The sequence below is a fragment of the Pyrgilauda ruficollis genome, unplaced genomic scaffold (assembly GCF_017590135.1).
Source record: "Pyrgilauda ruficollis isolate IOZ18807 unplaced genomic scaffold, ASM1759013v1 scaffold10, whole genome shotgun sequence".
Lineage (NCBI taxonomy): Eukaryota > Metazoa > Chordata > Aves > Passeriformes > Passeridae > Pyrgilauda > Pyrgilauda ruficollis.
Genome location: NW_024508101.1, coordinates 16,725,552 through 16,749,758, shown reverse-complemented (window position 1 = coordinate 16,749,758; position 24,207 = coordinate 16,725,552). Strand labels below are relative to the sequence as shown.

The following is a 24,207-nucleotide window of genomic DNA, read 5'->3' as shown; positions in this document are numbered from 1 at the left end:
AGGGCCCGGTGCTGGCAGGGCAGGGAGAGGCAGTGAGTGCCCCGGCACTGCTGGCCCCTGGAGCCACAGCAGACCCTCCCGAGCTGTGCTAATTAACGTGGAGCCTGAGCACAGCGGCTGCTCGTGCTCTGCAGCTGCCACAAGCTGCCATGTGCCCAGCCCCGCCGATGTGCATCCATGCCCATGGCATCCAGCCTCTCTGCCCGGGCTCAGGCTGCCAGCACAGCCACAGGCTTCCCCCTCTGGCCCCTGTTTGTGGATTATTAATGATTAATTAGCAGTCAGGGTTAGCACAGTGCCTGGAGCACCCACTGGGGAGGCAAGCGGAGGTGAACGGATCCTTTCCTGTTTCCCAGCCCAGTCTTGCCCACGGTAACATTTCAGCAGATGGGGCCTCCCCAGGCAGAGCATTGTCACACGTTGTCACATGTGCAGTGGGTTACACCAGTCTCAGCTTGCCATCCCCAACCAGCCCCGACTGTGGCACCAGGCAGGTGGCACTGCAGCTCGGAGGTGCCAGCCCTCCTGCCACTGGCAGCGGTCAGGACACCAGCCTTGGCAGACACCAGCTCCTCCAGCCCTTTAGGAAGGATGCTTTGCCCCTTGCTTCCCTGTTGGGAACTCTTCAAAACCAGATCCTTCTTGGACGCTACCCAGAAAAAAAAAAAATTGATCACATAAAGTGATTTCTTCCCCTTTCCCACTGTGCTAGCGGGAGCAAGTTTCAGCTGACATTATTTTTTGACGGCTCAGAAGATGACAGAGCTGCCTGGGGCCCCCCAGCCCTCTCGGATGGGCCTGAGTGGGACCTTGCGATGGGAAGCTGGCACGATGCTGGAGGCACCCTTGCCCAGGCTAAAGCTCCCTGAACACCACGCTGTGCTGTGCGAGCCTGGCTGTGCCGCACCGGCAGCGCCCGGGCCCGGTGGTGAGGGCTGCGGGCAGGATGGCTGCGGGATGCGGGATGCGGGAGCCGGCATCGCGGGTACCCAAGCGCCGAGCCTGTTGCTATGGCAATGGGAGCTGAAGATGCAGAAAGCGGCACATCCTTTGGAGGGGGCAGGGACGGGCAGCACCCGGCAGCACCCGACCCACCTGCAGGTGCACAGCCCCATCCCTGCTGTGCAGGCCCTGGGAGGAAGGCGTGCTGCCTGCAGCACCCAGGGCATGCACTTAAGTGCTCCCTGGGGTGATCGACCCAAACCTGGGTGGGACGTGAGTGCAGTGAGCCAGGGAATGGGGGGATGCTCCTTCCTGCCTCCATCCTTTGGGGCTGACCTGCCTCCGTGCCTGCTGGAGCGATGCCCACAGGATGGAGATCCCAGCTTGCAGGCACCCAGGCACCATCCTGCCAGGAAAGCCTGCACTGAGTAAGCGTACCTGCCCCAGTCCTGCTCAGTGTGTGCCAAGTCCCAAAAGAGAAGAAGAACACCCATGGGACACCACTGCTAGTACCCCAGCTTGGGTGAGGTTATCCAGACTACACCTGACTCATCCCAGCAGCTCTCCCGGCAAACATGCCATGCCTGTGTCCCCATGCCACACGACACCAGCTCTGCTGTGCCACTGTACCTGGCCAAGGGGAATGAGGGCTGTCCTGGCAGCTGCTGGAGGGGCGGTGGGCTCAGTGCCACAGATCATCAGGGGCAGGGCTGGCTGGTGGATGGGCAGGCTGCCAGCACTGGTGGCACGGTGCCAGGATTAGCCGGGAAGGGGACCGGGGTGGGATGATATATCGGGATTTTATTGCTGTCTATGAGAGCTCTCAGCTAATCTGCGCTCATAAAATTAGTTCTCGTTGGTTTAGTGGCCACCCATCCTGTCAGGGCTGAGCATTGCCACCCTGCCCTGCCCCAGGCTGGCTTCCAGGGGCTCAGTGCACCTGGGATACCCCGCAAGGGAGGTTGGTATCCAGCCCAACATCAGGGTCAGCACCTGCACCCCACAGGTGAGACCACCCTCCCGGGGCAGGGGCACCCAGGCAAGAGGTGGGCAAAGGGATGAGTGCTCCCTCCCCGGGGTGCCAGGAGGAAGGCTCCGTGCTGCGCTGGCACCCGCACGCAGCCAGCACCCCCCTCCAAGAGTCTAATTTGGGAGCAGAAGCAACAGCGGGTGTAAGACAATAGCGGGGAAGTGGGTGGCCGGGTGGGGATGGCACGGAGGGATGACGCAGCCGTGCAGCCCTCGCCAGCGGGGCCCCCCAACCCCCGACCCCCAGCTCTGCCCCACGGCGTGAGGTGCCACCGGCTGGTATTTCATCTGCAGCCCCGCTTCCACCTGCAGCTGCCCTGGACATGTCCGTGGGGGGTTCCCCCTGCCATCCCGCCCCCACGTCCCGGGGGAAGGATGTACCGGGGAGAGGCAGAAAACGCAGCCGGGCTAAGACGGACCGAAATACTGCTAGTGCAGGCAGCGGACAGGCAGCGGGAGGCGGAGGGGAGGCGGAGGGGCCGGCCGGCCCAGTGCTGCCCGCGGAGCCGCCGGGCTGGGGCTGAGACAGGGCTGGGGGAGTCCCACCGCCCCCGGGCCGGGGCGTGCGGAGGGACAGCCCGGGCCGCGCACCGCAGGGAGGTCTGCGTTTGGCCGGCTCGGAGCGCTGCGGCAGCGGGAAGGGAGCGGACTGCGGGAGAGAGAGGTGCGGGGTCCGGGAGGGGATGCTCGGCGGCGGGGGCACGGGGAGAGGCTCCCCGGCAGCATCCGCTCCCGCGGTGCCGGCCCGGTTCTCCGGGCTCCTCGGGGAGACGGGGGCGGCACCAGGGCAGCAGCGGCCCGGGGGGGCGAGCGGGGAGGCGCGGGGGGAGCCGGGCTCCGGCAGCTCGCCGTGCCCACGGCGCCCGTCGGGGCTCGGGGTCGGCGGGACGCGGAGTGCCGGCGGGGGCAGTGCGGCGGCGGGCAGCCGTCGGGGCGCGCTCGCACCGGACAGGGACACGCGCGGCCCCGTCGGGACGTCCCGGGCCACCGGGGTCCGGAGGAGAGTTGGGGGCAGCCCCGGGCCAGACAGTGACAGATGCCAGCAACGCCCCCCACGCCGGGCCCGGCCCCCCTCGCCCCCGGTCCGGCGCGGCGCGGCGCTCACCTGCACGCCTCTCCGACCGCAACGGCGCGGCCCGCGGTGTCCGGGGCCGAGCCGGGCCGAGCCGAGCCGATCCCCGCCGATGCCAGCGATCCCAGCCGATCCCAGCCCAGCCGTCGGTCCGTCGCGGCGCGGCCCCGCGCGCCCGGCGCGGCAAGTTGGGGGGGCGGGACCGTGGGGCCACGCCCCCTTTCGCGCCCCGCCCCGCCCCTGACGTCACCGGCAAACTTCGCGCCCCGCCCGTGGGGACGGGTCATGCGTGGCGCTGGGAGCGACCGGAGCGCGGGGGGCGAGGCCGGGGGATTGTCACCGAGCTGGGACACTGCCACAGCCGGGGGCCGGGACCCCATGGGACCAGAGACCCCATGGGACCCCACAGTGTACCCTCGGGGGTGAGCCGGGATCCCCTGGGCTGTGCTATGGCCCCTGGCCCGGGATGGGATGGGATGGGATGGGATGGGATGGGATGGGATGGGACGGGACGGGAGCAGGATTTTAGCAAAGTTGAGCGTGGGCTCAGCATGACAGGTATCTGTCCCCTGAGGGCACTAAAAGGTGCCATGAGGACATGGGTAGACGCATGTTCCTGCCTCTGTGCCATCTTCCAGGCACCTTCTTCTCCAGCAGCAGGGCCGAAGGCTCTACTTACTTCCCTATGACAGGGTTTGTCCTTGTCCCACAGCCTGGGGCAAGGAACAAGAAAGGGACAAGAAATCGGCCACCCTGATTCTCTTACCTCTGCCCACAGCCCAGGTGTGGGACCAGCCTGGGGTGGGCAGCACAGTCCTCAGGGCACAACAGGGCACCAGTCCCTTCCCCAGCCCCCTCGCCCCCCACTCCTCACGCAGTGCAGCCACGTGTGTGGAGCCTCCCCAAGGGCTGCGTGCCACACGCTGGCATTTGCTGCCCATATGGTGCTGCTCCCGAACTGCACCCCCACTTCCCTCCCCTCCCGCCCTGCGCCCACCAAACCCCAGCTCCCCAAACCTCCTGAGGTCCTCAGTGGCCACAGGGTGTGGCCATCCACTCGCAAGACCCACAGCCCTCTCCCACCCACGGGTGGGGACACCAGAGTCCCAAAGCAGCCTCTCCCCTCTGCTCACTGGAGACCAGCCAGCACTCCAAGCGAGAGGCAGCTGGGGTGCTCCCAGCACCCGTGCCCTGTGTGGCACCGAGCCCTGCCAGCCCCAGGCCGATCACCGCCCGTGCTGGGTGATTAAGGGTGTGTGAGAGCAGGGGGAATTTGCAGGGCACTGTAGTTTGAGCTTCTAATCAAGAGTTTAATCATACAGGCTGGCAGCAGCGCCACGGTTATTAATCTCTGCACCTCGCGGGGACCCGAGCGTAAGTCATAATTACTCGGCAGGCACCCGTGTGCCTCGGGGCTGCCCGCTGGTGGCTTGCAGCAGGAGGGACGTGGTGGCACTTCTCCATTGTCCCTTGACCCCAGCTCGTGCCTGTCACTTCCTGGCAGCAGTCTCCTGCCACAGGGTCCCATCACTGTGCTCTGGTCCCCTCCTGGTCCTCACTCTGTTCAGATCTTGGTCCACTCTGCCCCATTTTGGGGTGATGAGCTTTGCTGACCCCAATGGCATTTGTCCTTACAGTGCCATGTCCCACTGCCCCATGCACCCACCCCTCCCACTACACCCCAGAGCTGAGTGTGGGTGGCATGGCTGGTTTGGGGTGACTTTTCCTACGGCACCTCTGGAGAGAGTGAGCCTGGGATGCCCAAGGTGGAGCTGCCAGGGCTGGGGGCACCTGGCTGTACACCTCTGCCTCAGATAGGGGACATGGGGTGGGGGACACCTGGACATACCCCCGCTTCAGCTGGGGGACATCTGGCTGCATGGCCCTGTCCCAGGAGGGTGCAGGGGATGGAGGGCCAGCCCCGGCGGTGCTGGGGGGTGCAGTGGGGTGCAGCGGGGGGTGCTCAGCGTGTTTGTTCTGGGGTGCAGTGGGATGCATGTTCAGCCTGTCTGGCGGGGTGCAGTGGGGTGCAGTGGGGTGCAGTGGGGGGTGTTCAGCGTGTCCGTGACTCAAGCACCACGCGGCACCGCATCCCTGCGTGCTTGCCATCGCCATGGCAACCGCCAGGCAATCAGCGATAATTGCGCACGTCGGCCCGGCAACGGGGCCAAATAAACCCCATCCCTCCTTTCGGGGGGCCGGTGGGGAGCAAGGCGGGGGGAGAAAGAGAGGCGGTGCAGCAGCTGATCGCCACCCCTGGCCCTTTATGGGATGAGCGGCGGTGGGGGTGCACAGTGGCAGGGCTGCCCTGCCCGTAGGTGTCCCATGGCACCTGTGTGCCCGGGAAGGCGCCAGGGGACACAGCCAGCGAGCCACTCCTCGGCCACCAGGTACGGTGTCCCCCGCCGTGCCGCAGCTCCGCCAGCCCATCCCGTCGGTGACCACACTGTGTGTGAGGACAGGGCTGCCCCACACCTGGCTGGGCACCACTGACCGTGGCTGCTTGTCCCTGGCCAGCCTGCTCCTGATGAGGGCTGTCCCTGTGTCAGGGACAGTACAAAAAGCCTTGTACCTCCCCACTGGCTTGGTCCCTGTCACATCCAGGGCTGGCTCTTGTCCCTGCAGCCCTGATGGGGAAAAGGGGTTTGTTTTCCACAAACAAACCTTTTTTTTTTCCCCCTTTTTTTTGTGTACTCCTGCATTACAATGATAGCATGGGGTCAGGGTTTGACTCCCCCTCCCACTGAAAGAGCTTTGGGGGTCCCCTGGGTCTCTGGCAGTCCCTGCAGCCATAGGGACCAGGGTGCACGGAGGCTGCTCAGGGCGAGAGCTCAGGGAGAGGACTGTCCCCAAGGGAGAGGACCAGCACCAGGACTGGGACATGGCTGGCATGGTCCTAGGTGGGTGCTGGGATGGGCTGAACCTCCCCAGCTGAGGGCCGCTGCTGCCTCAGGGACAGAGAAAGGAGAAAAATATGTGCCTTATACCTTGGAAGGCTTTGGGGTAAAGTAAAGCTTCCTGGAGGACAGCAGAGCTCCCCAGGTGCCAGCAAAGCTCCTCCGGGGGTCAGCAGATATCCCCAGAGGACAGCAGAGATTCCCAGGGACCACCAAAGCTCCCCAAGGGCCACCAAAGCTCCTCAGAGACCAGGAGAGGTCCTTAGGGGTTACCAAAGCTTCCCAGAGGCCCCTGAAGCTCCACAAGTACTGCCAAAGCTCTCTGGGGGCCAGCAGAGCCTCAGGTGGGTGCAGGGGTGCCCCGGGCTGGGCAGGTGCCCCCAGTTCCAGGTTCCAGAGCCGGGCGTGGGCTGGCTGCGGGGCCGGGGTGCGGGCAGCAGGGACTGGGGGTGTCAGGGTGCAGCCCCCCCGCCGCTCACAGCCATCATTAGCAAAACTTGCCGGTTTCTAAAAATGGCACGTCGGTGCCGCGGCGGCTGCTCTTCACGCCCGCTCCCAGCACCGGCAGCCGCTAAAAACAGCTCGGCGCTGCCTGCTGCCTCCTGCCACCTCTCACTGGGACGGCTGGCACCGGCGACCACCGCCTCACCCAAACACTGATTTAGCACAATTTTGCCCGTCCCCAGTCCAGCCGCCACCCCGTGGCACTCGCTGCCTGCCCGCCCTTTGCCGCCAGGAGCCCACCCGCTGTGGAGGTGCCGCTGCGGCATCGCGGGCAAGCGCCGCGGCTCCGGGCCCCGGGCGGTGCCGGCGGCGGGACCGTGCCCGGCTCTGCCTGTGCACCCGCAGCCCCGCGTGCGGCCACTCATGTTTTATAGATGGCTCCGATTTTAATAATTAATCCCTGCTAACGACAGCACTTTCCCCAAATAAAACATTTAAACTGCTGTGTGTGCACGGCGCGTTGCCGGGATGGGACACCGGCTGCTCTGCCGCAGCCGTGGCGGGTGGGCACGGCACGAGGTGGCTTGGCACGACTTGGCACAGCGTGGCACGGCCCGGCACGGCCTCACCTGCCCACAGCTCAGCCCGGTGCTGCACCAACCATGCCCAGCCACACAGCACCTCAGGGTACCACCACCCAGTGCCCACCTGTGGGTGCCCAGGTAGCACCTTTAAGGCACCCCCCAGCTGCGGCAGGGGTGCCAGGTGCCATGCAAGGTGCCACCCTCAGAAGTCACCTGCCTGTCCCTGGCGCCGTGGCAGTGGGCACAGTGCCAGTACCAGTCCCAGCTAGCAGCGTCAGGCAGCATCGGACAGGGGTGGGCACATGCCAGCCCTTGGCATGGAAGTCTGGGCGCTCGCTCCTCACCTCCCGCAGCGTAATTAGGGCAGGATAAATGTGGATTAGCATGAAATCTGTCATCTCTGCAAGCACATTCGTGGGGGGAGGGGGGCAGCCTAAAGCAGGGGCCGCCCACACGCACATCACGGTAACCACACCAGACTTGTCAGCTAACAAGCAGTTCACTGTGCCACCCCACTGCCAGCACGGACTGCCCTGCTCCCTCCGGGTACCCTGCTCCCACTGGCTGCTCCCACAGCTGTCCCATGGCACCAGACAGCAGGCCTGGCATGCATCTGCCACCCAAACACAGCCCTGGCCACCCACTCTGCTTTGTGCTGAGGAGGGCAATAGCCAAGATGCCAGCCTGTCCATCCGTCCGTCCATCCATCCATCTGTCTGTCCATCTGTCCATTCATCCGTCCGTCCATCCGTCAGTCCATCCATGCATCCATCCATCCCTGCATTCATCCATCCATGCATCTACCCATCACTCCATGCACTCATCCATCCACCCATCCATTCATCCATCCATCCATCCATCCATCCATCCATCCCTGCATCCCATGAGCTGCTGGTGCCCCAGTCAGCCCCCCTGGCTGCCCTCCAGGCACACAGCATCCCCCAGTCCCAGTACCTTCCATTTCTGGTCCAGCCCTAATAATCACACAGTGCCAGGCTCTTCCTGTTGCCACAGCAACTCAGCAGCGAGCCGAAATGGTGCTGCTTGGCCTTCCATGTGCAAGGTCAGCACCTACACTGGAGGTCATGGTCACCCAAAAGCCAGGCCGAGAGCAGAGCAGGCGCACTGTGGGGAAACTGAGGCATGGTGCTGGCAGCCGCTCTGACTGTGGGACGCTGGGATCCAGCTGCACTAAAAATGCCCTCGGGCACGTGGCAGTGGAGCCGTGCAGGTGCGAGGCGCCGGTGGAGATGGACAGCTTGGCTGATGGGAGCTGACACGGCCCCGGGCTCCAGCACTGCTTAATGAGCAGCCGAGGAGGTTTTATTTAAAGCCAGTGTTGGCGGCAGGGCTGTGTGGCTGGACATGGAACAGGAGCAGCACTGCCCACAGCCACAGACCGTGTCTGTTTCAGCATCCCTTGCACATCCCCTGCCCATCCATCCATCCATCCATCCATCCATCCATCCATCCATCCATCCCAGACCCTGCTCTTGTCCCCTGCCCCGAACTCTGGACCTGTACCCAGCCAAGGGATGCCCATCACTGCCCCCCTCCTCTCTTCCAGTGTCTTGTTCTAGGTGATTTTTGCCCCAAAACTGGGGCAGAAGGGACCTCTTCATCAGGATGAGTTCCTTGCAAGTGTGACATCTGCCACCACTTCCACAAAAAGGAACAGAAAGCCAGCTCACTGGGCAGCAAGCATCACAGACCCATGCCCATCTCTTGGCATGCCCTGAGGCACGAGCTCCACTGAAGTACTGAAGCAATAAAGGTGTCATTAAGTGAAGCTGGTAATGACTCTTGGTCACCAGGCAGCACCCCAAGCCCGGAGCAGTGTGCCCCACTGGACCCTGTGCAGGCAGGCAGGGTGAGGAGCAGTAAATGGGCTGGATGCCATCATGTCCTCACTGTGATCACGTCCTGTGGTCCCATGGGCACCTTAGTGGGACTACTACTGTAGTCCCATGCCCTGCCCTCCATGACCCCATGGCTGGACACCCACAATCCCAAGAGCATCCTGATCTGATGGCTGGCCACCTATCATCCCAGGAGCATCATGATCCCATGGGCACTGCAATTCCATGCCCCAGGCATCCATCATGCCACAAATCCTGGGGGCAACATGGCCCCTATGCCAGGACTGCAGGGGCATCATCACCCCATGCCCCGAAGCATGGTACTCCTGACATGCCTCATGCCTCACAGCCACCCTGGCACAGGCTGGATGTGGCTGGGAGAAGGACTTTTAGCAAAAACCTCCTAGACATCCCAAGGTTAGAGGGCCATTGTGGGACATGGTGCAGAACGGGGCTCCAGTGTGGCAGGCAATGGGGGATGCTTCCAGGGTGGCCACAGCAGCACCGTTGTGTAGATGCCCTCGTGTCACTGGCACAGCAACAGTGGGTGCCTCCTCCTCAGTGCCTCCCATGAGGTGGGTGCTCCAGGAGTGGGTGGGGAGACACCTCCCCATGCAGGGGCACAAGGGTGCTGCCAACCTGGAGCATAACCCCCTCAAAGACACAGCCCCAGCCAGGGAAAAAATATAATTACATTTTAATGAGTGATTTGAGCAGCCAAGAGGCTTGAAACTCCATGGGAGCCCTGGGAAGGCCAGGCCACACAACAGCACCCACTGGCTATGGGGCCCTTCAGCACCCATCCACTATGGGACTGAGCCCCAGACCCCAGAGCTGTGGGGCTGAGCCTCAGACCACCCAGCCACTGCAGGACTGAGCCCCCAGCATCCTGTGGTGCAGGACCAATCCTGGGGAGCAGCCAGCAGGGTCTGGGTGTGAGCCATGGGAGAGCACTCCATGGCACCCAGCTGCCTCCCAGCACCCATCCCATAGGGAGGGTGCACCATAGCACACGGCTGCACACTGCAACCCTCCTCAGGGGAGTGTGCCTATGCTATATGGGGGTCTGAAGACCCCATGGTGCAGGGAATCCCATCAGCACACAGATGTGTCATCGTCCTCCTCCTCTTCATTCTCTTCTTCTTCCTCCTCATTATGTTTATCCTCATCCTCGCTATCAGGCAGCTGCCCCGGGGGAGCAGGGGGAAAGGGAGGACCCCAGTCCAGGTTGGTGTAGGTGACATTCAGGTTGACATAGTGCTCACCATCCAGTGTGGCCAGGACACGCTCCAGCTCAGCCACCAGCCCCGTGAAGGACGGCCTGTCCTCGGGCGCCGGCGCCCAGCAGCTCAGCATCACCCTGTACCTGCACCGAGAGCCCCGTGAGTGCTGGCAGCCCTCAGGACAGCCCTGCCACCCTGCCCACCCCCAGCTGCACTCACAGGGTGTCGGGGCAGTGAGAGGGCTGTGGCAGGCGTCTCCCCTGCAGCAGGTAGTGGGCCATGTCGTAGGGGTCCACCCCAGCGTACGGCGATGCCCCACGCGTCAGCAGCTCCCACATGAGCACCCCGAAGGACCACTGCCGAGAAGAGAGCAGCCGTGGGTGCACAGCTAGCATGCAGACGGGGGACGGAATGGGGAGGGGGGGTCATGCCTACCACATCAGACTTTGTGGTGAATTTTTGGGTCTGCAGGCTCTCCAACGCCATCCACTTGACAGGCAGCTTGGCGTGGCGGTGCTGCTGGATGCTGTAGTACTCCTTGCCAAACACGTCCCGTGCCAGCCCAAAGTCAGCCACCTTCACTGTCAGCGTCTCGTCCAGCCTGCAGGACACCACGTCGAGGTGGGGACTCCTGGGCACCCCCAGACCCAGGCGGTTACCCTGAGGTGAAGGTCTGGAGGGCACAGCCACACTTACATGCAGTTCCTGGCTGCCAGGTCCCGATGCACAAACTTCTTCTGGGCCAGGTACTCCATGCCCAGGGCCACCTGCAGCCCGAAGCCGATGAGCTCCTTCATTGTGGGGCTCTGTGAGATGGGAGTGGTGAGCATGGAGACCCTGGCACCCATCACCTCCCACCCCCCTTGGGGTACCCCCTACCCGCTCCTGGGTGCGGATGAACTGGCGCAGGTCCCCGTGGCGCATGTAGGGCAGGACGACAAGGGGCAGCCCGTGGCGGGGCAGGCACACCCCCAGCAGCGAGAGCACCTGGGGGTGGTGGAAGCTCTTCATGAGGATGCCCTCACGCAGGAACTCCTCCACCTCCTCCAGGTCCGTGATGCCTGTGGAGAGCTGAGCTGTGGCCATTCCGCTGCTGTGGAATGCCATGGGGGCACACACGGGAGGGTGCACACACACTCACGGTGCAGGGACTTGACGGCGCAGTGGAGGTCCCCCAGCAGCGGGTCCGTGTAGGTGCCATGGTAGACGCTGCCAAAGTGCCCTGCAGGAACGGGTGGCACAAAGCTGGCACCACACACATCGGGCAGGTGACGCCACAGCCAAATCGGGGTGCCAAAGAGTCACCTTTGCCGATGACCTGGTGGCGGTGGGTGACAAGCCGCTCCTCGGGGATGAGGATGTCCTTCACTTCCTCCAGCAGCTCCGGCCGCAGATCCTCCAGGCAGCAGGATGTGGCCCTGAGCAGGGGCACGGGAGATCCCCCTCCCGCTGCACCAGCACCAGCACTGCCATTGGCACCGGCGCTGGTGACGCGTGTGCGGGGCCCCACGGGGCCGGGAGTGCCCGCTGTGTTCAGCACTGCCGGGACAGGCAGAGGGGGTGAGGGCTGGCAGCACCCAGCACCCCGCCACCCACCAGCGACACTCACTTACCCAGCACCTCTCTGTAGTCGACGCCGGGGCGCTGGGTAGTGACAGGGGGGTCGCTGCGGCCGGGCTGTGCCAGCAGCTCCAGGTTCTCCGTACCTGCAGGCAGCAATGGGGTGGGTAGAGAGTGGCGTGGCATGGGTCTGGGGGCATCAGAGTACCCGGCGAGCACGGCACTCACCCCGCCTCTTCTTCCAGCGCCAGCGGAACAGCACGGCAGCCAGGATGCAGCAGACCAGGAAGGTGATGCCGGTGCCCAGAGCCAGGCTGGCGGCCAGGTCCAGCGACGTGGGGGGGGACAGAACCCAGCCCAGCGCCTCACAGGCTCCGTTCACACAGATCTGGAGGATCAGGGGCTCAGCAGGGACGGGGTGGGGGGGACTGGGGCGGGTGGTTGCCCAGCCGGGGGGCTCCTACCTCCACGGGGGCCCCGGCGGGGGGCAGGCGCAGCTCGCGGGGCAGGCGGCACGTCACCTCGTTCTTCAGGACATTGGGGTGGCAGTCCAGGCCCCCCACCGTCATGGAGATGTTCATGCAGGTGGCCACGGCATCCAGCCCCAGTTGCTGCCCAGACAGAGCACCGTGAGCTCGGGGGTCCTGGCAGTGGGACCCCCTGCTCTGGCTCACCCCACTGCCCCACGTACGTGCACCTCGATCTCATCGTCGCCGGGCTTGAGGCGGAGCCGCCTGCCCTCCTGCACCAAGGGGTACACCTTGGGCCGGGAGAAGTAGCGCAGGCGGAAGAGCCAGCGGCCGTCGGCGCCGTCCAGCAGCACGCTCAGGTTCCCCAGCACCACCTCCACCTTGCTCTCGAAGGGGAAGGCTGGACTGTGGCACAGCAGCCGATCGGGTGCCAGCGGGCTCTTGCACTCCTGTGGGCAGGGAGATGCTGAGCACCGGCTCGGAATGTGCCCGGGGGATTGCGGTGGGGTGGGCAGGGCCGGGGCGATGGCCTCACACCCCGGTGCTTACCGTGGCTTGGGTAATCACACCGCCGGCTTCAAAGCGGATCTTGGCGCGGTACACGGAGTCCAGGTGGGTGCCGATAATGGTGAGCAGCGAGCCCCTACAGCGGGCATGGATCAGGTTCCCCGGGGTGCACATGGTCCCCTGGGTGCCTGCAATTCCCAGCACCTCGTCCAGCCCAGCCAGGGCAGTGGGAGAACAGGGCTGTCCCCTCACCCGGGGGAAGGGAGCCCACGCACTCACTCATAGCTGCAGCTGGGGACGATGGCCGATACGGCGGGGTCAGGGCGGTACTGGAAGGGCACGGGGGCCGGGAACTCCTCCCCGTCGATCCACAGGGATATCCAGGCTGCGCCCAGGCCACCAGCGGCGGGAGCCGTGCATTGGATTGTCCCATTGCCCTGCCTGGCGACACGACAGCGTGGCTGGGGGGACAGGGGGAGTGCAGGGGCTGCCCGTGCCCGTCCCGTGCTGGGGACCCTGCTGTGCCAGGTGCAGGGCAGGGGTGTACCTGGGCTGCCCAGTCAGGGCACATTCGGAGCCATTGACCATCACCCGCCAGCTGCTCCCTGCCGAGAGGTGTTTGCCATGGAGTGAGAGGTGGGTGCCACCCCCCCGGGGGCCAAACGGGGGGTGCAGGGCACTGACGTGGGGCTCCTGAGCAGAGATGGGGTCAGTGGGACGGGTGAGTGAACCGAACCCCCCCGACCCCTCCAGGGGCACTGCCGGTGTGGAGCCGTACCACGAAGACGAAGCCGCCGAGGGTGGCGGAGCCGTAGACGCGGAAGCCGGAGGGTCTGGCGGGCTCCTCCACAGTGAGCACCACGGCGGCCGGGCCCCCCGCTGCTGCCGGCGCCCCCGGCTCCAGCTCACACACCAGCACATGCACAAACTCCTTGCGGCGCGAGGTGGGCAGGGGTCTGCGGGACAGTGATGGGGGATCAGCCCCAGCCCGGGGGACAGCCCCAGAGCCCCCTCTGCTGCTGTTCTCTCCCAGCACCGCTGCACACCTGTAGCTGTCGCTCTCCCCCGGCAGCACGGTGCAGCCTCGCCGTCCCACTGCCACCCGGTAGGCACCGCGGGGGCTGTGGCTGGGGTCGGGGTCCGACTGGGAGCGGAAGGTCATTCCACAGAGTGTCACCCGTGTCCGACCCCGCAGTGGGGCACTCCGGGGATGGAACTGTGGGAGAGGCACCTGTGTCACTCCAAGCTGCCACAGTCCAGTGACTGTTGTGGGTCCAGAAATACCCTTCTCTGAGGAACACATCAGCCATCCCGGGGAGGGGGTGCCTCCACATGCCACCCCATTTGCCATGTCCCTCCCCATCCGAGCGCTTGGGAGGCGTGAGGAGCAGCGGGACGGCAGCGCAGACCTACGTCGGTGAGGACGGGTGGGCAGCTGTCCTGGACCCAGTGACCGGGGCACTCGTGGCGGCGCCTGCACCCATCCCCACACCAGCCACAGCCCATGAAGCGCTCAGCCCGCAGGCAGCGCTGGCACGTGGAGAAGTGGCGACAGCCAGGGCCAGTGACGTTCAGGAGCCACACCTGGGGATGGAGAGTGGAGATGAGGGGGACACAGGGAGTTCCATGCCCACCCTATGCCTCAGACCGCCCACTCACCTTGGTGCCAGCAGTGAAGAAGAGTGAGTGGCTTTGCAGCCCCATGGCACCTCGCACTGGCCCCGGCTCTCCCAGGGAGAAGTTGGACAAGGTCAGAAGGTAGGAGCTGGAGCGCTGGAGCACCATCTGCAGCAGGGCAGAGCAGGGGGCTGAGCATACCCCACAGCCTGCCAGGACTTGCTATCCCACCCGACCCCCCCATCCCACCTGGAAGATGCGTCCTTCTGCTGTGCCCAGGTGGGCCACAGTGACGTCTCCCATGGCGGTGACAAAGAGGGAGGTGAGGAGGACACCTGTCAGCTGCCCGTTGAACAGGTCCACTTTGTAGGAGCCGGCAGGGACGAGGGTAGGCTGATCCCAGCAGCGGGTGTCGACCACTGGTGCTGAGAGGTTCACCTGTGACCAAACATGGTGTGGGTGACTTGAAGCTGGCCTGGCACCCCGACTCCCACACCCTCACAGGTAGGCACCAGCTTGATCTGTGAGATATTTTGGGGCAGCACCAGATTGCTTAAGTTCCCCTCCAGGCTGGGAAAATTTTGGAGAAAAAACCACATCAGCAGGCCCTCCCTCAGTCCCCCATGTAGCGTCAGATCCTGCCCTCCCCTCCCCTCCCACCCCATCTGGATATAGTTATTAGTGCTGGCACCACAGGATGCTCACTCCAACCCCAATCTTCCCTGACCCCTGGAGCTCAGCAAGGGGCTGGGGTGGAAGAGGGACACCAGGAGCCATGGAGTCCCCACTGGATACCCCCAATGCAGAGGGGCTCGGGTCCCCTCTGAGTTTCTCCTGCCACCGTGTGAGTCAGCAGCAGTGAGCTGTCTGCTCTGTGCAGGAAGAGGAGGGGATTTGGCTGCACCTTGCCCTGAGCCTGGCTGAGGACACCAAAACTCGTGTCATGTGCTGGGACGAGGGGGCCCTGCCAGGGTGCCCACCCATCTGCATCCTGGCCGTGCTGGGGCTTGTACCTGGGACACGGTGTTCCTGCCCTACGGCTGTGGCAGACGAGGAACCCCGGTGACTAATTGCACTTCCGCCTGCGGTTTATTTGCCCACAGAAGGCGGTGGCTGGGCCTGGGGGACAAGGCAGGAGCAGCCTGCACCTCACACATCCAGCCCGCAAAGCACTGAGGCTCTGTGGCTTTCCTGCCCCCCCCCGCCCCCAGATAAACAAGCTGGAGAGGGTGGCTGGGGTCCAGGGACAGTCACCACGGGGGCCGGAGTCTAGGCTGCTGGAGAGGCCATACCAGGAGAAGAATTGGTCCAATGCATGACATGTGGCAGTGTGCCCATGTGCTGGCACATGTACCAGTGAGGTGGGGGGCTCAACAGGATCCCCACCCTCACCCGGCCTCCTCGGTGCAGCCAGGGCTGCTGGAACACAGCAGCCCCTGCAGTAGGTGGTGGGTGGCTGCTGGGCTGACTCACACCTGGGTGATGCTGCTCTCCCCCTGCCCTGCCCTACCCCACCCCACCATCCATTCCGCTATACCAGTGTTTCCCAGCTCCTGAATCCACTTTCCCACACCCCAGCCAACCCCCAGGGTCCCCGGGCCGGATGCGGCGCAGGGTGGAGCACTCACATTGTGTGGGCAGTACTCCACCGGCTGGTAGAAACTGAGCCCCCGCAGCAGTGGCTGGTGCCCGGTGCCGCAGCATTTCTCCATGCCCTCCTCCATGGCCTGATTGAGGAGGCGGAGGGGGAAGGCGCAGACGGCCGAGTTCTCCTGTGGCACTCGGCTCTCCGGCCGGCTCTCGGCAAAGGCACCGAAGAGCACCGTGTCGGTGTCATTGATGCCGAGGTCGCGGGCCAGGCGTGCACCAGGGCGGGCAGCGTGGGCTGCCTGCAGCACGTTGTAGGCGATGTCCCTCTCAGCGTCCTCCTCGCCGCTGCGCCGGCGCCGGCGCTTGGACTCAAAGCGGCAGTCGAGGACGAGCTCGCGGTAGCGGCGGAGGTGACGCTCGTGGGTGCTGAGCCGCGCCAGGCGCGTGTGGTACACCGTTGATCCCGGCCGTTCCGGCTGCACCATCAGGAAGTAGACGTGGTCCCCGTCGGCAAAGGAGTGCACGTAGTGGATGGTGTAGCTGTCGCGGTATTGCGGCAGCACCGTCAGCCGCTGGAAGTCATTTGAAAAGCCATCCAAGGTGCCCTTCAGGCGTCGGATGGACACCGACTGTGGGCTGTACCGTGCTGCCACACTGCTGTTGATGGTGGAGCCGAGGTAGAAGACAGAGGCGTAGGAGGTGGCCACCACAGTGGCACTGGTCCCCAGTGGGCTGACCACACAGTCAGGGCAGAAGGCAGGGCTGTTGCCCATGGCTGAGTACAGGCAGTGTGTGGCTGTGATGGCCACCTTACCGTCCTGCACCTCCAGCTGGTGCTGATAGCAGAGCCCATGCTGTGCCGTGCCACAGCTGTACAGCCATGGCTCCAGTGGGTCCAGCAGCAACAGGACATTGTCTGTGTCCTCAGGGCCATCTGTGGTGGCTGGGCACAGGCGACAGATCTCACACTTGGCACTGCCCACTGGGCCGGTGACAAGGACGGAGAGCAGGCGCAGCTCGGGGCTGAGCAATAGGATGCGGTTGCGGACGGCCACAAAGGCAGCGACTGGGCCGTCGGAGTCAGTGAAGACAGCAACATTCTGGATGGGGCTGCCAACATCGAGGCTGGGCAGTGTGTAGGGGATGGAGAAGTTCCTGGTGGAGCTGTAAGGGATGCGGGGACACTGCCAGGCACCGGCAGTGGCCAGGGTGAGCAGTAGCCAGAGGCACACACAGCACCACAGGCCCATGCTGTGCAGTGCCACTGGTGCGGGGTTATCGATGGTGCTCAGCACCCAGCAGACTCAGAACGCACGGAGGATGGGCCACCATTGCATCTGCCAAGATAGAAAAGGGAGGGTTTTACCCCCTTATTTTAGGTGAGGACCCGGGCACAGCCACAGCCGGGTGTCAGTTGGGGCTGCCAGGGTTCCCAAGGGCCAGATGACGATGGGTAGTGCTGAGGGAGGATCAGTCACACCAAACCTCTTCCGAAATACCATGAGTAGGAGGTGATGCCAAGCTGCCTGTGGCAGAGGGACAAATCCTGCCTTCTGCCACCTACAGACGCTGCCTGTCACCCTGGGGCATCTCTGCCCTGCAATGACCCATTCCGGGGACTGGGATAGGGACTCTCCCAGCCCCCGGGACAGCAATGGGGACTGGGGATCCCTGCGGTACTAGGACAAGGCCCCCGCCAGCCTCCCGGGACTGGGACCCCGAACTACCCCCGGCCTCCACTCCCGGCCCCGCCGCAGCTCACCAGGTCCGGGACTTCCACTGGGTCGGGCTGCCCGCGCCCCATCCGTCCGGTCCGGTCCGATCCGAGCGGCGCCGGGCGGCAGGGCGCTCACCTGGGCGCTGCCGTGCCGTGCCGTGCCGTGCCGTGCCGTGCCGTGCCGGGACAGGGCGGAGCGGAGCGGGGCCGGGACGGAGCGGGCGAGGCGGGACGGGACAGGGCGGAACGGGGTGGGCGGGTCCTGCCCCCGCACCGCCCGGGGCTCCCCGAGGGCCGGCACCGGCACACGCAGCCCGGGGTGACGGGGGTGTTCGGGGGAACCAGGAGATCGGGGTACCCGGAGGGTCGCTGGGCACTCCCGGGGAGACGGGCACGGCTGGGCACGGTGCCCAAGAGGCGCACGGGTGTGAGTCGGGGCCGCTGATCGGAGCACGGCTGCACGGCTGGCACACTGCCCCGGTTGCCCGCTGCAGGTCCGGTGGCCGTCGGGGGATGCCCGTGGCTGGGAGGTGTCTGCCAGCAGCATCTCTGGGTACAGTGGGGTCCTGCATGTCGGTACTCCTTGGGCCCTTGGCCGCAGCCCCCAGCCCCGCTGCCACAGGGACAGCTGACACCCCGACACATGGAATTGAAATTGCCGCTTCCCCACAGCTCCCGCGGTAGCACTGCTCACTTCCAGGCCAACAGGGCAGCCTTGAGGGGTGCGGCAGGCTCAGCACCAGAGTTCCTAGCTGGGAGGAAAGAGCAGGGCTGGGAGAGCCACAGCTTTGCCAGGGCAGCTGAGAGGGTTATTTCTGTTGTGGCCATTCTGTGTCTCATGTCCCTTTCCTCCCGGGCTGCCTGCAGTGGCAGGAGATGCCAGCACCTCTGGGAGTGACTGCTGTTCGTAGAGATGTGGGAAGACTCTTTACATCCCGATCCATACATGGATTTGCCCTCCAGATGCCCTGCTGCCCTCAGACGCTGGGCCCGTGAACCCAGCTTTGCGCATGGACCTTTCCTCCAGGTGAGCAGGGAGCTGGGGACTTTGGTCCCAGGAGAGCTGAGCCTGCTGCCAATGCCCTGTGCCTGCCGCCTGGCCCAGCCCGGCCCTCGCAGGCTCCCGCCCCGTGTTGTGCAAGGCCCGGCAGTTCCGCTGGCTCCGGGCCTTACCCAACAGCTCCTTCCCCCGGCTGCGCCTCTGCTCGGTTTCGACATGAGCTGGCCGAGGCCAGCTCAGCACGGGGATTTTGCCGCTCCCAATCTCCAGCCAGCGCCGCCTCCTGCCAGCACAACCCGGCAGCCCCGCACCACTCCCAGGCAGCTTTCCTGCTCCCAGCAGATCCCCGGGACTGGACTGCACCGTACCAAAACTTGGAACAAACTTCCTGCCCAGCTTGGTCATCCCCCCACTCCAGTGAACATACAGGAATGCAACAAGACTTAGGGTCCAGATAATGTTTATGAGCAAAGACAAGCGATTACACTCTGGCAGGAGCATAAATACAGGAGCAGATCCCTGTGCTAGCCCTGCCGGATCCTTCCCAGCTCCCTCTGTGCCGGGCTGTCAGTCTGATGGCTCTGTCTCTCCTTCCACACCTATTCCAGCACTATTCAGACAGCCCCAAAACATGGAGTTGGGCCATTCACAGGTGCTCAGCCCCACACCAGTGCCTGGGGTGGTCAGGGAGGTGCAGGAAGCTCAGCATAGCTGACTTGAGAGGCTGGGTTTGGGGGACAGGTGCTCCTGTGCCAAGGGGAAAACTCTCCATGGGCTGGGGAGCACCATGGTCCTGTACTGGGGGTGGTCTCCAAGGAGATGTGCTTGATCTGCCCCTTTAGGATCCACAACCCACAGCCAGAACCATGAGCCCACAAACACCTTGACAAACACCTCAGCTCTCTGGAGCTGCTCTGTGTCCCTGTGGTGAGGGGGGCAGGACCCTGCTGTCCCAGCTGGGGCAGGCTGACCCACCCTGCCTACCAGCATCCCCAGGGACAGACATCCTTTTCACAGCCACAGTGGGAAGGGTCCAGGCTCATATAGATGCTAAGGGGACAAACCTGCTTTGGGACTGCAGAGGCTCCCTGGCACTTGAAGGGTCCAGATCCCCCAAGGCAGGGAGAGGAGCAGTGTATGCCCCAGGCCAACCCTGTCCCTCACCTGGACGGTGTCACCTGCCATCTGCAGGCACAGCAACACAGGGCTCCCCTGAGTGCTGCCACATCTCCCGTGGGGACCTCCATCCTTGGCACAGCCACAGGATGTCAGAGAAGGGAGGTGCCAGGCACAGGCAGCAGGACCCTGGGGCTCTGCTCCCCTCTAGTAACATGGGGTACCAGCAGTCCCACTCCAGGACCCTCACAACAAAGGATGGAGCTGGGGACTGTGAAGGAAGAGCAGGCCCCCCAGCTGGGGCACTGCCTGCAGCTGAGAGAAAGTCCTGTTCATTCCTTTCCCTGTGCACCCCATCTCTACCAACCAGGCTGGACAGTCCCGCAGGCGGGGTTTCCCTGTGCTCTGGGGTCCCACCATGCCCTCTCCCCTGGACACACAGCCCGGGAACCCCTGGGAATGGGCTCCCCAGCACAGCGGGGGCTCTCCCAGCTGCCTCCATGCCCTGGGTGATGCCCCTCAGTATGTCTGGGGCGTGAGGATGAAGAGTCGGTCTTCCTCCTTGCGGATCCACTTCATGAGCTTGTTGACAGCATTGATGGCGCCGGCCTTGGTCCCCAGGGGACTGTAGCATACGTAGAGTTCAAAGGCATTGGTTACCTGGGAGAAGGAACAGGATGTGCTGGGAACAGGACTGTGCCCCAGTTGGGGCTGGCACTCCATCTTCCCCCCATGGGCTACCAGCAATGGGCAGAGGGGCTCCAGTGCAGGGACACAAAGTGGCAGTGGGGTATCCTAAATGGGTGGCATCTGGTTTGCTCAGAAGTGAGAGAACCACAGCCTGGGGTTTGCCCCACAGTGGGTTTTCTCCACAGCACTGAGTTCATGACAGGGCACGGCACAGCCCTTGGTGCCAGAATTCACCAGCTCCCACTGCTACCCCTGTCTGTTTCTCCCTCACACAGGGGCAGGCTCACCCCTAAGGGGACCATGCATAGGCTGGGGTCCTCCCTGGGGTCCATGGAGCTGATGCTGTGTAGTATTACCATCCCCTTTACCCACCACGCAGGACCAGAAAAGACAGGCTCACCAAACCCCACCAACGGCCTTACCCACGCCAGGAGGTTCTCACGGGGGCCTGTGAAATAGATGTTCTTCAGGGGCCGTGAAGAGTTGTGGGCCCGACTGTGCAGGTACTGGTAAAGCCCCAAGAGCCTCTCCTTCTCCTCCTCCTGCACGTAGGGAGCCTCAATCTCGGGGCTGCAGGAACACAGCACCCGGTTAACCCACTGGAGAAGGGGCTTAGCTCATGCCACATGCCATGGCCTTGGCCCAGTGCTTCCCTGGGACCTCACCTGGTGAAGAGCCCGGAGCTCTTGGACTTGTAGATGAAGTGCCGGAGGTCAGGGATGCCCACCTGGGCGACGCTGTAGAAGGGGGTGCGCAGGGCCTCCTGCAGAGCGTGGTGCACTCCCCGCCGCCGCAGGCGCTCCTGGAAGCGCCGCTTGCAGTCAGACACGGTGAAGAAATCCTCGCGGTCAGTGGAGACCAGCAGCAGGCACAGGTCCATCTCCTGCTCCAGGTAGGAGATGTGGGCATGGAAGAAACCGCTGGAGTTGAACTTAGGGAGGCAAATGGGAGTCCAGGCTTCACCCTCCCGGAAAGAGGAAGAAGAGCTGATGAGGTTGAAGAGCAGATGGAGGTCAATAGGGTGAAGGAACTGATCCTTCTTCCTCACGAGAGACACCAGCTGGTTCCCAGACAGTAGAATGGAGAAGACCAGGCTCTTGGCCTTGGCCTGCTGCAGGCTGCTGCTGACAGCGTCCCGGACGCTGGCGGCCAGGGGCAGGCAGCGCACGGCGCCCATCAGGAAGCTGGGGTCGTGGGCCATGAGGTCCAGCAGGTTGTCGGTGATGCGCTCGGAGCCAGCCAGGAGCCGGCGCAGGTCGTAGTTCTGCTTCTGCTGGAAGATGTGGTTGAGCTGGGTCCAGGTGAGCAGGCTCAGAATTTGGTAGTAGATGTAGAGCAGCTCGTGGGCAATCTCCTGCTCTGACTGCCGGGTGCGTGCCACCGCCACCAGCACCAGCGGGCTCCTCCGCACAAAGACCACCTTGTAGCCATCTGCTTGGGAGGGAGTCCCCGGGGGGCCGGGGGCAGACCTGTGAGCCTGGCTCCCCAGGGCTACAGCCAGGCTGCAGCCTCTCCCCCCAGCAACCCATCTGTCCCTGGGGACAGATGACATGGCCCATGGTGGCAGGCGCATGGATGGGCAGGCCGTGACCCCCCCATCCCATTCCCCCCCAGGGTGGTACCTGCGTGGATGGACCGGATGGCGTTTTTCTCGGCCTCCAGGAAGGACACCAGGGCCATCATGACGCCCATGGTGCTGGACAGGGCCTCCTCAGAGCCATAGCGGGAGTACACAGGCTTGCCCGCCTCGCTCAGCACGAAGACGTGCTTCCGGTGCAAGCGCCAGGTGTCCATGGTCACGTCCTCCTCCTCCTTCCCCGACAGCACCGAGTCGCGGCGGGCGGTCTGCGGGGATGGCTCCAGCTTCCCCTCCTTGCCTGCCCTCATCTCCTCGTCCAGGTCGAGGGCCATGCCCGTGAGCTGTGTGCTCAGCTCGCTGAAGTCCTTGCTGATCTGCTCCATGCTGCTCTGCTCGGCCGGCTCTCCCCGCCTCTCCTCCGGGCTCCGCGCCGCGGCCGCCCCGTCCTCGGGACTGGTCAGGTCCTCGTAGGAGCGGGTGTGCACGAACATGGCTCCCTCCTGGCCTGCCCCTGGGAACAACGGGCGTGCAGCATCCGTCCACGTGTCCCCCATGCTGGGGGAAGGAGGCAAAGGGGACCCGCCTCCTCTCCCCATCCCCCAGCACCCTGTGGGTGCGGGTCCTGCTGGTGATGAGTGGGCCCATCTCCCTGCCCACAGGGCTGTGGAGGTCCCAGCCCGCATGAGGAGCTGCTCTTTCCCCCCGCTTGCTTCCCTCCTTGGTGAGCTGTGCTCCATACCTGGCTCCGTGCCCTGTGCCAGCCCTGGTGTGGGGCTCTCGGACCTCTCTGCATGCTGCCCATCTCCTGGCGCCAGGGACCCATTGGGCACTTCCCAGCTTTTCTTCTTATGGACATCTGCAGCCATTCCTCGGGGCAGGACCTGCGTGTGACCCACAGTGTCACCCCTGTGTCCCCTCACTTTCAAAGCAGGCCCTGAACTGCTCTGTTCTCCAGCGGGGCCAGGCCAGCACCCGTGGCCCAATCCCGCTGGCTCAGCAGGCAGCACCAAGCCCTGGTGAGATGTCAGGAAAGCTGCTCTAATCCAGCAGGATTTCCTCTCTCACGCAGCCCCAGCTCTTTCCAGGCCCCTGGCCACGGCACCTTTCATCAGGGCTTGGCCCCGATTTCCCCTGTGAAAGCTGCTCAGCCTCCCTGTGCAGCGAGGGGGAAGGGACACGGCCCTGGACGGGGCTTGTCCCTGCACCTGGGATCCCAGAGGCCTGGTGTTTGCAAAGGGAGGGGTTTATGACCCTCCTTGGACTGGGTTATGTGGCTGCCATGGGACGAGGCTGGTGACACTCCTTGTGAGCTGGCACATATGGCATCACCCCAGGAGCTGGGTGCCCTATCCAGCAGAGGCCATGCCCCCAGCCTGCTCCTTCCTCCCTTCCCGGGGGGAAAACAAGACCAAAAGTGAGCACAAGCAAAAGCAACAGGAGGCAGGCAGGCTGGCTAGGAGCCTGTGCCTCTGAACCCAGCTGCTAGGGAAGCCCATGGAGCCCGGCCTCTACTCTGCACCCCCCAGACCACCCCCACAAAGTCCTGTGACAGCCCTGAAGGGTATCACCGAGTGGATCAGGGCCCTGTCCTTACCTGGGGGAGTTCATGCAGCCCCCACCCCCAAACCTGTGACAGCTCTGGAGCGTGTTGGGGAACTGGTCAAAGCTCTGTTGTCCCCTGGGGAGCTAAACCTTTACCCCAAAAATCCCTGTGACAGCCCTGGAGAGTGCCGGGGAGCTTACTGGGATCCCGTCCGCACCCGGGGGAGCCAGACACCCCCACTAAAATCCTGTGACAGCCCTGGAGGGTACCGGGGAGTGGATCAGGGCCCCGTCCTCACCTTTCCTCCTCACCCTGCTGACCTTCCCGTGGGCGAGACTCACCCCAGGACCCGCCCCCGGCCCAGCACGGACCCACCCCGACCCTTCGCCCTTCGGCGCTGGGGTGTCACCGCTCCTGCAGCCCCGACACAACCCAGGCCCAGGACCCCCCTTAATGACAACGCGCGGGGACCCACCTCCGCGGCTCCTCCCGGGGCCGCCCTGCAGCCCCCTGGGCACAGCCTAGGCGGGTCGGAAACGGGCTCGGAGCCGGCGGCGGGCAGTCACCTCCCGCCCTACCGCCGGTCCCGGCCCCGACCGCGGCGACACCCCCGCCATCGCGGCGACCCGCCGCGGGGCATCATGGGGGTTGTAGGCGGTGCGCTCCAAGGGGGATCATAGGAGTTGTAGTCCGTGAGCCTCAAGAACACGTCTGAGAAGGGGCGGCAGGACCGGGGAGACAGAGACTACAATTCCCAGCAACCTCTGG

General features: G+C 64.4%; 2 protein-coding genes across 3 annotated transcripts; both read right to left on the bottom strand.

The window, feature by feature from the left end:
- Positions 1 to 9,507: 9,507 nt before the first annotated feature.
- Positions 9,508 to 17,685, bottom strand: MST1R (macrophage stimulating 1 receptor). Its single transcript, XM_041465771.1, has 21 exons — positions 17,557 to 17,685; positions 15,833 to 17,131; positions 14,454 to 14,642; positions 14,247 to 14,372; positions 14,001 to 14,171; positions 13,634 to 13,803; positions 13,366 to 13,543; positions 13,135 to 13,280; positions 12,867 to 13,028; positions 12,630 to 12,723; positions 12,302 to 12,529; positions 12,075 to 12,221; positions 11,839 to 11,998; positions 11,664 to 11,756; positions 11,356 to 11,589; positions 11,192 to 11,272; positions 10,930 to 11,111; positions 10,747 to 10,856; positions 10,486 to 10,651; positions 10,270 to 10,406; positions 9,508 to 10,193 (listed from the first exon to the last, which is right to left on the bottom strand). Exons 2-21 carry the CDS (start codon positions 17,042 to 17,044, stop codon positions 9,923 to 9,925), a joined length of 4,257 nt encoding a protein of 1,418 aa, XP_041321705.1. The 5' UTR covers positions 17,045 to 17,131; positions 17,557 to 17,685; the 3' UTR covers positions 9,508 to 9,922.
- Positions 17,686 to 18,954: 1,269 nt separating this feature from the next.
- MON1A (MON1 homolog A, secretory trafficking associated) lies at positions 18,955 to 24,090 on the bottom strand. Of its 2 annotated transcripts, XM_041465812.1 has the most exons (6): positions 23,915 to 24,090; positions 22,636 to 22,777; positions 21,940 to 22,407; positions 20,983 to 21,748; positions 20,740 to 20,887; positions 18,955 to 20,287 (listed from the first exon to the last, which is right to left on the bottom strand). In XM_041465812.1, the coding sequence occupies exons 2-6, from the start codon at positions 22,760 to 22,762 to the stop codon at positions 20,147 to 20,149; spliced, it is 1,650 nt and encodes a 549-aa protein (XP_041321746.1). In that variant the 5' UTR covers positions 22,763 to 22,777; positions 23,915 to 24,090; the 3' UTR covers positions 18,955 to 20,146. The 2 variants fall into 2 exon arrangements, with proteins under 2 accessions (XP_041321746.1, XP_041321755.1); XM_041465821.1 differs by lacking the exon at positions 23,915 to 24,090 and having other exon boundaries at positions 22,636 to 22,781.
- Positions 24,091 to 24,207: the final 117 nt, after the last annotated feature.